General features: G+C 36.0%; 2 protein-coding genes across 16 annotated transcripts; both read right to left on the minus strand.

Annotated features, from left to right (window-relative positions):
- Positions 1–302: 302 nt before the first annotated feature.
- Positions 303–5,132, minus strand: LOC107791069 (uncharacterized). Of its 15 annotated transcripts, none has more exons than XM_075246553.1 (11): positions 4,985–5,132; positions 4,551–4,635; positions 3,642–3,716; positions 3,431–3,483; positions 2,847–2,968; positions 2,512–2,622; positions 1,955–2,081; positions 1,724–1,821; positions 1,162–1,300; positions 682–734; positions 303–602 (listed from the first exon to the last, which is right to left on the minus strand). In XM_075246553.1, the coding sequence occupies exons 3-10, from the start codon at positions 3,665–3,667 to the stop codon at positions 700–702; spliced, it is 711 nt and encodes a 236-aa protein (XP_075102654.1). In that variant the 5' UTR covers positions 3,668–3,716; positions 4,551–4,635; positions 4,985–5,132; the 3' UTR covers positions 303–602; positions 682–699. The 15 variants fall into 15 exon arrangements, with proteins under 15 accessions (XP_075102654.1, XP_075102656.1, XP_075102655.1 ...); XM_075246555.1 differs by having other exon boundaries at positions 3,642–3,719; XM_075246554.1 differs by having other exon boundaries at positions 4,919–5,131.
- An 8,621-nt stretch (positions 5,133–13,753) lies between these two features.
- Positions 13,754–14,077, minus strand: LOC107791066 (secreted RxLR effector protein 161-like). Its single transcript, XM_016613062.1, has one exon. It carries the CDS (start codon positions 14,075–14,077, stop codon positions 13,754–13,756), a length of 324 nt encoding a protein of 107 aa, XP_016468548.1.
- Between the last annotated feature and the right edge of the window lie 249 nt (positions 14,078–14,326).

Here is a 14,326-nt window from a genome sequence, read left to right on the forward strand (position 1 = left end):
TTTCATTTCGAAATCACTGTCTCACAACATAAAATATCTCCACAAAAAAACAGCAAAATCATAAATAAAATGCAAAATCCAAATTGGATGATCCAATGATTAGAATTGTATACTGATGCTTATATTTCACGGCCCTGCCCTCACCCATAAATACAACTACGCCACAGTCGCAAAAAGTTTTGGGGTCGGCGAACCCCACCCGTAAATGAAAACAAAAATTTCACATTAAGCTATTGAATTTTTTTTCTTTTCATTTCTTTTGTAAACCACAGAACTAAAAGCTGCGATCACTGAGTTCCATCTACTTGATAAAGGTGCAAGTTCCTCAACATTGCTTTCTGCATAAATTCAAAGTTTTTGTCCAAACCGATTTCAGGTCATATGTACCAAAACTAGTCAAATATTAGTGTCAAAATGGAAACCAAAACATAAATAATAAAATTAAAAATAGAGAAAGAAACCAAGAAATAGCCTAAGTCATCATAGCTAGTAGCTACTGCTTATCTCTGGTCTTCTAATTAGGCTAAAAAGGGTGTCAAGCGAGGGTCTCTCAGAAGAGGAAGACCAGCTCTTGCTCCCAAGGCTCTACAACCAATACCTGCCTGCAATTATTAATCCGCAAACCACAAGTTAACTTCTCTTAGATCCAGTACTGCCTCTATAAATCTCAAGTTTACTTACCACTTGAGCACCAAAACTTTACATCTTTTCTGCTGGCAAATTGGCACAGAGAGCTGCAAATTCATTTAGCGAAACCGTGCGATGAGACATCAATGAGAGCATGATCTAGTCACTTAAAGCTAGCTTACTAACAATAAACAGATACAACTTTTATAAGACATTGAACAAAACATTAAAAAATAAACCACCAGCCATGCAGTGAACATTGATATTAAAATCAGAATAGATGCAATAACCCCTTTGCATCAACCTTAACCAAGCAAATATTAGGAAAAAACAGTATAGCTATATGCCTATAACAGGAGTAAACCTATGAAAAAACCAACCATTATGAAAACATATGGAATAGGGATAAGGTTTGTAAATATCCTCAATTAGCCAGGGGGAGCAAGAGAGATGCCAGATTACGGCACACTAATAATGTAAGAACAGTTGTGGCAGAATAGGCGATAAAGAGGTGCATAGAATAATTTCACGTACAATAAAGAACTGCTCCAACAAATGCATCTCCAGCACCAGTTGTATCGACTAGTTCTGAAGATGGTATCTTCTCAGCTGTTCCAACCAACAGCCTACCACTCAAAGTTCCAGTCCCTTTTGCGTGCAGCTTTGCTACATCCTGGAAGAGTAACATTTCTTGCGCTAAATTATCATAGCCTAATAATCGTTTAAGTACTACTAGCTTCAATTTCATCGGAAGCAGTCGATTATAAAAATCAAACTGCGCTAATATGAGAGTGACAATAACATGTGGAGGCTACATATCTGTCTGAAGGACCATACAGAAAACCTACTAGATATGCATATCTAGAGCAAGGTTCATACATGCCTCAACCCGAATGAACATTTCCATACAAGCAACTGAGTTTTGAAGCACATGAAAGACAAGAAACCTAAACCTGGATGACATAGATAAAGCCCATGCAGTTTCAATCTTACGGTGGTAAACAACTCCAAACTAGAAAGTACAATAGTGTGCACGATCATCAAGCTTTTTTTATGCACTAAGAAAGAAAACCTCACAAAGTGAAGGGTGAACTACCGAGGATTTGCATGTCGGCATGGTTGAGGTAGTATCTATGCTCTGCTTCATCTTTTCAAACAAGTCATCAATGTCAACTTCTTCATATTGGACATCCCCTGCAAAGATACTAAATGGAAGTTATAAAGCAAGGATGAGAAAGAAAACACAGTGTCTAAGAGAAGGCTTCATTTGCCAAGATAAGATACTCAAAATGTTTTCATGGCAAGAACAAACAGCATGCCAGCATACCAGTTTCTGCTCTTTCTAGCATTATGCAGCCATCTTCACCCAATGTCACAATTACAAATTTGGCACTTGGCAACTTCAAAAGTATCAAAATAAGTGCACCTGGTATAGATGGAGCCTCAGTCCATATCTACGAGACAACAGCTTTTTTTATCAGTTTTCACATACTTATGAAAGACTGGGAAGGGATTTCGATATTTCAATCAAGTCAGGAAGGAAAGGCTGACATTGACCTTGATTAGAAATTGTACCAAAGTCAATCTTACTCCATGATTACATGGTCTTCAACAATGGCAAAAAGATATTCTAATTTCAACTAAGGGAAGATCATTATTCACATTATCAACAAAGTTTACTCCTTGCGGAGAATGCAACCGTTGCTAAAAGTACTTTGGAGACACACGAAACCAGAGAGAGAGAGAGAGAGAGTAGCACGGTTCTTGTTCATAATAAACTAAAACTTGCCAGCTGATTAGAATAAAAAATAGAACCATGAAATCCCAATCAAAATGTGCAACACAGGAAACATCTGAGTGCAGTTTAAGGAGTAAATAGCCTGCCTGTGGAAATCTTGTTGAGCAAATAACATAGGTTGCCAAGTGCAAAAGCTCATCCAATCCTTCTATTTTTCTTTCTGCATCAATCACAATAGGTATACTCCTTCGATGTGCCTGCACTAGAGATCAAAGGGCATAGAGTTTCTTTCATTTGGCTGAAAATATTCAGCAAGTCCTGAGGCAATAAGAGCAACAGCTAGAAACAGAAGTAAGCCCCATGCCCTCCGTCTATTGGAGCTTAGAGGAAGACTAGAAATATGAGCAGAAGTTGTCTGTGATACATTCTACTAGCAAGCAGAAGCTCAACTTTAGTTACAAAGAAGACCAATGTAAACTACCTCTTGTGCCACAACCAAAGCATTTTCATGCAGTACTCCATCAGTATATACAAGTTTCACACCGTCTAATGCAGATAACAAACTCGAGTCTGGCAGATCAGCAGACACCATCGGCGGATACCCTGGAGTGTAGATGGAAGTTCGCGTTTTCTTGAGATATCATACAACAAAATCCTCAGAATAAGTGACACAGACTAACATGCAGTACAGAGAGTGAACTATAAACGACCTTCCTTTTTCCTCCTAGGAAATACGGCAGAAAGAATCAACCAGACACGTAGCCAAGAGGCCAATCTTTGTACTCGAGGAATTAATGTAAACAGAACATACTGCTTACAAGATTTATGATTAAACACTTTCTAACATTTTTGAGTCCACTAACAAACAAAATATTAAAAACACATAATTCTGTGTGGGTGATTAAAATATTGTTGCTAATCCAGACACTTCAATGAAATAATATATCAGATGAATATGCATACAACATGAATTTACAAAGCTAGTAGTTATAAAACATAGGTCTCATTACCAAGGAGAAAGCACAATCACTAAAATGGCAATAAACACAAGCTGAGAGTACTGACGTTTGACTGTCAACAATGACGTAAAAGATTGTAGAATGGCCCCCTTCGGACACCTGAAACCAACACAATGGCCTGAAGTAACGTATGTTTTAATCTGATGTTAGAGACAAATTGGATGCTTTAAAATTGTGATTTTGTGAATAGATGCAACGGGCTACATACAAGAGTAAAGGCTAAAATGCACAAGAACTTTGGTGTTTGGCTAGCTCACCACAATAAAAGATGCATCAATTCCATCAGCTTCTAGTTCATTCAGTATTCTTTTCCCTTGGGAATCATCCGCAACCTACTAAAAGAGTTTGTGAGAATGTAAATAATTCTATATTGTGGAGGGGTTAGAAGTGAAAGGGAATAGAGGAACTTAAGAAGAGTATCCAGGAAGACAATCAATGATATTCAACCCCTTTTCAACAATAGTGGCAGCAACAGTAAAGCAGCAGAGTGAATCAGAGTAGTGAGTTTTATTTTCTTATTCGACATACTATTCTATGTAAACATTAAATGCTGCAGTCGCTTCAGATTATAGGATAACTTCACCTTCTCAAATTTTAGTAAGAACCATTTTGAGATTAGAGACTTATTTTCTTCAATCCATTCTCCAAGGAAACAAGAAGGATAACTGTTCTCACAAATCACTCTCTAGGAAATCAAGGTGGCTGGAGCTAAGCATGTTTTTTTTATTTTTCTCAAATCCACTAAAGCATCAAAGATTCAAGTTAAAGAAGCTCACACCCTAGGTAAGATAAAACTGATGTTCTTTGACATTAAAATGATATTATGTCTTAGTCTTATTGGTGCAATCATCATTTGTCTACTGTAAAAGATCCGTTTTGTATGATAAATATTTTACCTTGACAACAATGATTACAATAAGATTGAAACATGAGAAACTGTATAACCATTTGAGATATCTGTATTTTTTTTTCATTTAAGAAATATACACAATAATTAAGATCAACCAAACATGAATAATGATTTCACCATAGGAAAAAAACATATTCTAAGGAAAACACATTTAACAACTTAGACGCAATTATAACATAGAATTGAAGTTTTGTCAAATATGAATATGAAAAAAAAACAAATGAAATAGCAACAAGAAGGCACATAAAGTTCAGACCTTTGATATAATTCTCGGAGTTAAACCCAAACGAGCTGCACAGGTGACAGGTCAAAGCACTCCCAGTGTTCCCACCTCCTTGAACCTATACAAAGCCAAATATCCCTTGAAATTTCAATCCAAATCAAGAAATTGAGCTCAACTTTGCAGAAGAGTACTAAAGAAAAATCAATCACAGAAAGTTGGTGCTACGAATCTTATCATCAGGCTTAGGATAAGAATCAACAGTAACCAAAAAGTCTAATGCCACCATCCCACAACCCAAATGCTTGAATGAAAAATAAAAAGTTAATTCATCAGATAAACCAAATCCAAGAAAATCGTGAAAAGTTATAATCAACAGCTAGCTAATAAAGAGAAATGCACACAACAATGTTGTTTATTGGGGTTGTAGCCGCATGTGGGGTTGAACTGAATCGACGTTTTAACCATACATTTTCTGCAGTAAGGCAGATATCAGCTCAGTTAACACAAAAATTGAAAGACCCAAGTTGGAGATATTAAGAAATTAAGTTCTTGCTGATTCTTCACGCTCAAGGCTCGCACAATAGTTTATATGCAAATCATACGTCAAATTCACTAATTATGATTGTTAGACTCTTAAAATTCTTTAATATAATTAAAGTTATATTCATCTATAGGAATATAAAAATTATAAGATAGCAAAAATTTATATCTTTAATTGCTATATCTTCATGTCTCAGTTTTATGTCTCTCTAAATTATAATACTTTCTTGTGTATTATGCTATTTAAAAGCAATTTTGTATTTACTCATGAAAGGAACAATGTTTTAAGTTATAGTACTGATGAAATTTATTGATTATTTACTTTTAGGTTAATTGTGTAGCTTTGAGAATATTTTTTAAGATTGTGATTTTTAATTGTTTGAAAGTTAAGACGTATAGTTGATTTATATTTCGTAATAACTTTAATAATTTTGCATTGTTTATACTAGTAAAAATATGCTTGATATTTATTTGTTATGAGGTTCGTTAATGCCTTTTAATTTTCATAAACTAGTAATGTATTTTTTTATATTATTTTGTGTTATTGTACTATATTATTAATTTAAAATTTTAAAATTTTAAAGATTCATGAGACTTACGTCACATGTCTTGAGGCTTACGACTCACCCGTATCAAAAGTAAATTGTCATGTCTCACGTTACTGATCAAAAGGATGAACATGGTTAGCATTTATTATTTAGAAATGTAATTCAGTCCTTTTAATTTCCGGGAATTACTCTCCCCAAGCTTTTTAGGTTAGGCCAATTTCATCGCTCATGCGGACAGGTCAGAATAGGTTAACTGGCAAATTAAAGTTTTTGACCAAACACGTGCCAATCTTAATTTTGTTGTGCATCATCTTTTGCAATTCATGCCAAATTCTAGAGAGGCTCACTCGAAGATTTGTTCATGATATTTCTTCGTTACGTGGACATTATAAAACCTGGTCAAGGACCGTATAACGGGGATCTCACTCTTACTGCATTTTTATGATTATGACTAGGTTTCTTGCCAAATTTTAGAAAATCAATATCTAGTTATTTTGTGTTGCTTGTAAATTTAAAATTTGCTGGAAATCGAAGAAACAACATACTACTATTTTCTTATTTTCAATTAAAGTCGAGCACTGTCCATCTGAAGGCTTGTATCTGAATTGATTTGGCTACAAGAAATATTGTATGATCTCTCTATGAACTATAGCTTATCTATCTTGGTTCACTGTGGTAAAAAGAGTGTAACACATATTGCCAAGAATTTTATTTTCTACTAGAAAACCGAACATATTGAGTTAAATTATCATTTTGTTTTTCATATACTTATTAATGAGTTTTTTTAAAATAAAAATAATTTTATTGATGAATCTTTGTGGGTACAATTCTGTTTGTTCTTTCGATTCTTCTCTTCGAATTATTATCCGTGATTCGAGGGCTGAAAAAACATGTTTCTTGAACGCAAAATGATGCAAACTTCCTTGGAATGTATTTGATCTCCATGAGAAGGAAGAACACCTCTTGATCACTTCGGCTTTGAGAAAGATATTATTTGATATGCCTTTAATCGCTACATGAATATTCCATAATATTATAAAATTTTCGGGATGATCTCTTCGTGAATATTACATAAGTTTATGGAATTTTTGAGATTACCTATTAATGAATTGATTCCTCTAAGCTAAACTCCTTCTCACCTTCGAATTGGGTGATATTTTTAGAGGAGTTTTCATAAATTACTATAGTTTAGAGTCTAATAACTATAGTTGCCTAATTACCATTCATATTTACTATACAATTGTTACTAACTTGTATCACTTGTATTCAAACGCGCAACGACCACAACCTGTGTTAACTATATTCATTCACGCAATGAATACAGCATGTATCAACTGTATTCATTCGCGCAATTGTATTCATTCGCGCAACGAATACAAGATGTATCAACTATAACGAAGGCGAAATACAAGGGTGTATACAAATGTTACAACTTGTATCCACTGCATATATGGATGTATATAAAGGATACAACATGTATTGACTATATTCGTTCGCGCAACGAATACAACTAAGGCAAAATACAGAAATACAGAAAAATAAAATGCTCTTTTTGAGAGTCGAACTCTAGATCTCCGCTATCTAAGAGAGCGCTTTAACCAACTAAGCTACGAGAGCATGTTGCTCTCTTGATTCAGTTCAAAATAATTAATATCTTATTTCATGAATTTGCTATAAAATTCAAATATAGTTGCGAATGATAAATTTGCTGAAAGTGTAACTACAAATGATAAATACTGTATAAATATTTTATATGTCGAGTAATATTTCCATATTTTTATTAAAGCATTACCTAGATTCAACACCATGGCATCTTATGAAAGTACAAAGGGGTGAATTGTCGATTTTTCGTATTGTATCCTAAGTAGTTGACCAGTTTACCAAATAGTCGACTGAAAATAAAGGCAGAATAAAAATAAAGACACAAGTAAAGCACAGGAATTAAAGACACTCAGAATTTTTATACTGGTTCAGATTCAATGTGAATCCTACTCCAGTCCCCTTGGGTTGCAAGGGTGTTCTCTCTTCAAAAACTCCTTGAATAACTTCGTAAAATTCTGTTGATGTTATCTCCGAACACCAACTCACTCTTGGTTCTAAGTACACTCATAATAATTTTGATATAATGCCTCACCAAAGTTTTCTCTCTTTTTATTCTCTCTACTGATTACACAGTAAACTACACTTAGATTACAATACTTGTTTAGAGTAGAACAAAGAGTATAAAGTTGGTTTGATCAAATTATGTGATTCTTCCTTGATAATCTGTAATATATACTTGAACTTTGGCTTGACTGATTTCGGTAGATCGTTGAGAGATTTGCGATCCCAAGGGAATTGATCCTTGGAGTTGAATCTGTTATGATTCATTCGAAGAATAAATGCAGAGCTTCCTTAGTTTGGTTCTTGATTTCAGGTATTTCCTTTTTGAAAGAGAATCTCCTTGTGTGAGTGGTCCCTAGATTGTTCATTGATCTAAGGGGTTGATATATTTCCTTTGCAACGCATATCTCAGTAATCTAAGCAGACGCAATTTCAGCAATCTAGATCTCATCAAATCTTGGTCCTTCCTTCTTTATACTCCATCTGTAACGACCCCAAATTTTTCTCTTAGGATGTCGTGATGGCATCTAGTCTCTAAGACTAGGTAAGCCTAACAAGCATGTGAAATGATTGAAATAATAATCTAAAAGCTCAAAACGTCAACAACTGTATAAAATAAAAACCGCAACTCAATATCTATACAACTCCCAAAACCCGATAAGAAATAAGTAACAAGATCTAGATACAATGTTGCATAATCCTATGCATCACTCTCTATCAATAACATAAAGAAACAAGGAAAAAATGGGATAGAAGGGGAGTCCGAGGCCTGTGGGCGTGGGCGGGTGTATCTTAAAGTCTCCAATAAACAAGTCACTCCACACACTAACACCGAGGCTGATAAGATGTACCTGGAACTGCACAAAATATGTGAAGAAGTATAGTATGAGTACACCACAACGGTACCTAGTAAGTGCCAAGCTTAACCTCGGTAGAGTAGTGACGAGGTCAGGTCACGGCCTTACTATAGATAATAAGAACAAGGCAGAAGATATAATGGCATAATTAGAGGGGCATGTGAGTGAAACAATAAGAATTTATGGAAGGTAACAACACGGAATCAAAGAAAAACAAATACAACATGAAAGGAAACAAGAATCTTACAAGTTAAGGAAAACAACAACAAACAATACAGCAAATAGAGGAAATCAACAGGGGCACTCCCGAGGTACCGCCTCGTAGTCATAAAAGTAAAATATCTCACAGTCTTTCCTTATATCACCGCGGGAGCCTTTATATTTTGTTTTGAAAAAATATTTTCCCGAAATAGCATCCCGCATTTTAGCCCACCTTATCACACCGCATGACTTCTAGTAGTTCCCCTACTAGCCACGTGTATCAAGCCCACCTTATCTCACCGCATGTGTTTCAACACCCAGACCTTATACCACAGCATGCGTATCAATAATCACAACGACATAACAGAAACCTCGTGCCACAAAACAACCACACAAAAGAAATCTCGTACAACAATAACAACAATCGCCTCAACAATAATTACGAAAATCAAAACATAACAACTGAAACAATGATATTTCAAGGATAGAAATTTCAAGTAAGGAATCTCACAGTTAAATAATGAATACGGAATCAAGAAAACAGGTAATTCAACTAAGCATGTAGTGCAAGTTACAAATAAGAGATAAGACAAGTAGACATGTGAAATTAGGCTAAACATGGTGATTATACATACTAAAGTAACTCAGTTAAGGCATAAAAAGGAAACTACTTAGCTAAAACCGGATTTTCAACGTCTAGCCCGTGTACGCACTTGTCACCTTGCGTACACGGCCTTTACATATCACAAGTTGCCACAATAGTACCAAATCCTAAGAGGAATTTTTTCCACACAAGGTTAGACAAGTCACTTACCTCAAGTCATGCTAAATCAATCAACTAGAAGGCCTTTCCCTTGAATTTTCAACTCCGAACGGATCGAATCTACCTAAAATAATTTTATACTATCAATATAACTATAAGAAACTAATTTAAATAATAAAATTATGACTTTAGTAAAAAATTGAAAAATCACTCCAAAAGGTCGACTCGAGCCCACGTCTCGGAATTCGACCAAAATTATAAAATCCGAACACCATTCAATATTGAGTCCAATCATACAAAAATTAACCTAATTCGAACTCATTTAGCCTTTCAAAACCCAAAAATTTGGTCTACAAACTTTTGCACCTTTTCCCCAAATTTTCAACCCAAATCCTTAATTAGATGAAGAAATCGAAGATAGATTAGTGGAATTTAATCAAAAATAAGTTAAGAAATCTTACCCAATAATTCCTCCGAAAATCCTTCAAAGTATCGCCTTAATCCGAGCTCTATATCTCAAAATATGAAGAAAATGGCAAACCCTCATATATAACATCTCTGCCCAGCATTTTTCGCATTTGCGGCCTAATAAGCGCTTCTGCGACGCCGCACCTGCGGAAAATCATTGCAGGTGCTGAAAATACTTAAGTCCAGGGCTTTCCCTTCTGCGGATAGGGGCTCACATCTGCAAGACCACTTCTGCAGGGGAAAGGATCACACCTGCGACCATTGGCGCTTCTGCGCACCTGCCATCGAAGCGAATCTGCGGATAATTTCCCACTTCTGTGACCACCGTTGGGCAAGGCCATTCTCTCACCTGCAATCACTAGCTCGCTTTTGCGAGCCCGCACCTGCGGTCAATCCCTCCTCATGTGCGATAACACCAGAACAACCCAGCTTCTGAATTCTCAACAATCCAAACTTGATCTGATAACGATCCGAATCACACTTGGAGCCCCCGGGACCCTCTCCGAATATACAAACTAGTTCCAAAACACTTAATGGACCTACTTGAGGCTGAAAACCACATCAAACAATACGAATACAACGAATCACAGCCCAAAATCAAGCTTAGTAATTATGAACTTCCATATTCTGGAACCAATGCTGAATCATACCAAAACGACTCCGGTTGACACCAAATTTTTCACACAAGTCATAATTGACATTACAGACCTATTATAACTTTTGGAATCGGGATCCGACCCCGATATCAAAAAGTCCACTCCTGGTCAAACATCCTAAAATTCCACCAATTTTCCAACTTTCGCCAATTTATGCCAAAATGACCTACGGACCTCCAAATCAACATCCGTGCATGCTTCTAAGACAAAAATCATCATACGGAGCTATTGAAACCATTAAAAATCCATTTCGGAGTCGTTTTCACACAAAACAAACTACAGTCAACTCCTATGACTTAAACTTCCAATTTAGGAACTATGTGTCCCATTCCACTCTGAAACTCTCCCGAACCCGATGCCAGGAATCCCAGCAAGTCACGTAATCACAAAATGAAATAGAGGGAGCAATAAATAGGGGATCGTGGCTAATACTCTCAAAACGATCGGCCGGGTCATTACACCATCATTCGGGTTGTCGTATCTTTTACAAATCTCTTTATTCTTGGACCTTCCTTTCTTGTTTCTGTTGACAAATCTTTGCATTATTCCTTTCTTTTACTCCTTCTTTACTTGTCTTCTTTCGTATATCATTGACCGACTTGTTCGCATCCTCCTTTGCGTCTTGAATGATCCTGCAAATAAAGATATGTTATTTTTCATCATTGAAATCTAGATCTAACAATCTCTCCCTTTTTGATGATGACAAAATAACATATATAAAAACAGTTTACTTCCATGTTTAGTCGACTCTTTTCTTGCTGTAGTTGACTTCTACTTGGTTGAGCATCACGGGGTAGTTGACTCCCCCTCAACAGGATAAACATAAGGATGTGTATACTTACAGTGCAAGATACTCGTAGCAGTCGACTCCCCTTCAACATGATAGTCATAAAAAAATGCTACATGTAAACTTATTTCTCCCCCTTTTGGCATCAACAAAAAGCATTATAACAATATATAAACATAAAGAAGCACTGAAAACAGAAATATTCCAAGCAAACTAAGCAGGAGTGCAGTGATAGTCATGCGGAGATAGTGAGTGTCCTACCAAAACAGTCAAAGACTGGTGGACCAGCCCAAAATAACAAAAAGAAAAACAACAGAAAGAAAATATTGCCTTAAAAATCCACCCATTTACAACTAACGACACAAAAAATAAGTGAGAGTATTGTAGATAGCCTCCTTCAGACGATCAAAAGCTAGCATTCACTGTAACAGATACCCCATCAATCCTGTCATGCACCTCCTTGAAAGATTTGACTATATTCTCTCCTAATTTGAGAATCTTGACCCTTATCTTTGATAAATCAGACACTGTCTTCTTAAAGATGTCATGAATATCCGCAATGGTTGATTGAGTCGAGACAAGAAGATCCTTGATGATGGTCAGCTTGTTGTCGATAGCAGTCAATTTCTCCACAAGTTCAGGATCACACACATCGAGATGGGAACCAGATACTCTAGCTTTGGATTTGGTCTGAACATCCTTAATCTCTCCTTCTTGATTATTTCCCCAGGTACCTTTAACAAAAACATACCCCATACTAGCAAAGGCTCTAGAATTGTAAGATCTGGTGACAGAGACAAATGGGTAATTAAAAATAGAGATGTTATGGGCTTCTGGAGATAAGTGATAACCATACCGTAGGGAAGAATAGTAGGATCATCGGTACTTTCAATAATAAAATTTATAACCCAAGAAGACAATTTAACTTTATGCTTGGTCACTAGACAATAAATAAGAAAGGTATCCCATCGAGAAAAGGTGGAGAATGAACCAGTACGAGGGAGAAGGGTTGTTGCTACAATGTGTGCGAGGACCGGGGTTTCAAAACTAACATTACTAGGACCTAACTTATTAGGAAGGAAATCAGAGGGAGACTCGGCTATACAACGCTTTGCTTGATCAAAGGTAATTTCAAAATGTTCAGGCCATGTATTTTTGAAAATAATAGAGAAACCAAAACACTTACACTAAAACATTGAGTCAAACATAGCACAATCTAGAAGAATGTGCTTCCCTAGAATTAGAGATTCCAACCTATCAGGCTTGGGAGAACGAATATTAGCATAAAACAACCTAACTAGGGATTCATAGACTTTTGGAGGCAGTAGAGAGAGAAAGTTTGACCAACCTTGGAAATCGAAAAGCTCTTTTACCTGTAGTACAGGGCTTCCATATCATTCAAATCGATCACTCTGCCATGAGCTATAGGCTTGTCTTGAAGGTAATGAAGGTATCTCTGTTTGGAGTATCCTAGAAGTTGATGTCAGACTCTAAAGAGCTCGAAAGGTCTACTTTGGGTTTCTTTGGGGTAAAAGATTCAGGAGATTCTTCCATGGGTCATTTTCCAAGGGCTTTCTCGTTTAGGCTACATGTATTATCAGAGAGCTCTGCCTGAGAAGAGGCAAAGCCTTCAGAATGATAGGAACCTAAATGAATTGGTTCTGGGGGCTGAGAGGAAGGTTTTGCCCTGGAACGAGTGCTTTTCCGAGTGGAGGCAGAGGGGTTTTTGGAGTTTTTCGCCATTGATGAGTTTTGGAAGAGGGTTTCTAAGTGATAGAACCAATGAAGGAGGAATGTGAGTGATTTAGAGGGTTAAAAGGAAGGGATTGGATGGTTGAGTATAGAAAAGGAAAAAGCATCAGTGAAAGGACATGATGATTGATTTTCCTTTCTAGAGAGTTGTGACCGATGTGAAAAGAGAGGAAAAACGAAGGCATATAATTAATGACTTCTTACACATATACAAAAATAGAAAAATAACCATATATAGAATTAAAAAGTAACACATAGGTCCTAATTTTCTATACTAAGCTAAGTAATGCCAAGTAATTCCCTTAGAATACAGAATCTATCTTCAAGCAAAAGCTTTGTAAAAATATCTGATAATTGATCAATTGTGCTAACAAACATCAATTCTATATCCCCTTTAAGGACATGATCTCTAATGAAATGATGCTTAATACCTATATGCTTAGCTCTAGAATGATGCACATAGTTCTTTAAAAGACATGTAGCACTAGAATTGTCACAGAAGATTTGAATAGGCTTAAAAGATAGTACATATTCAGCCGGTTGATGAGAAATCCAGAGTAATTAAGCACAATATTGTCCAATAGCAGTATATTCTGTCTCAGTTGTGGATAGTGCTACTAAACCTTGTTTATTGTTGTTCCAGAAAATTAATGCTTTTCCCAGTAGTTGACATGTTCCACTGGTGCTTTTCCTGTATTCTTTATCCCTTGCAAGATTAGCATCTGAAAAACCTTCAAGCTTAAAATTGTTAGATCGTGGATACCATAGACCATAAGAAATAGTTCTGATAAGATAGCGAATTATCCGCTTTACTGTTGTCAGATGTGATTTCTTGAATATAATATCTGGTCTACTAGTAGTTAAATAAAGCAAGGATCTAATCATCCCACCGTATTTAGTTTCATCCACTCGATTCAAGACTTGTTGACGGGCTCATAGGTGTACCAATTTTCTTTAGCATTACTCATGCCAAATTTTTGAATCAATTCATTTGTATAGTTGATCTAGCAAATAAATGTTCTCTTCTCCGATTGTTGAATTTGGAGTACAAAAAAAAATGTGAGTTCTCTCATCATACTCATTTTGAACTCACTCTCCATGAGATTAGAAAATTCTTTGCATAGGAGAGAGTTA

Source organism: Nicotiana tabacum, chromosome 23 (assembly GCF_000715075.1).
Source record: "Nicotiana tabacum cultivar K326 chromosome 23, ASM71507v2, whole genome shotgun sequence".
Lineage (NCBI taxonomy): Eukaryota > Viridiplantae > Streptophyta > Magnoliopsida > Solanales > Solanaceae > Nicotiana > Nicotiana tabacum.

Coding starts and splice junctions, on each gene's coding strand:
- LOC107791069 (XM_075246553.1), bottom strand. CDS start 3,667: ATGGAATTGATGCATCTTTTATTGTG. Junction 2,082..2,511: donor GCTCAACAAGATTTCCACAG/GCAGGCTATTTA, acceptor GTTGTCTCGTAG/ATATGGACTGAGGCTCCATC. Junction 1,822..1,954: donor GCTAGAAAGAGCAGAAACTG/GTATGCTGGCAT, acceptor GTATCTTTGCAG/GGGATGTCCAATATGAAGAA.
- LOC107791066 (XM_016613062.1), bottom strand. CDS start 14,077: ATGATTAGATCCTTGCTTTATTTAACTACTAGTAGACCAGATATTATA.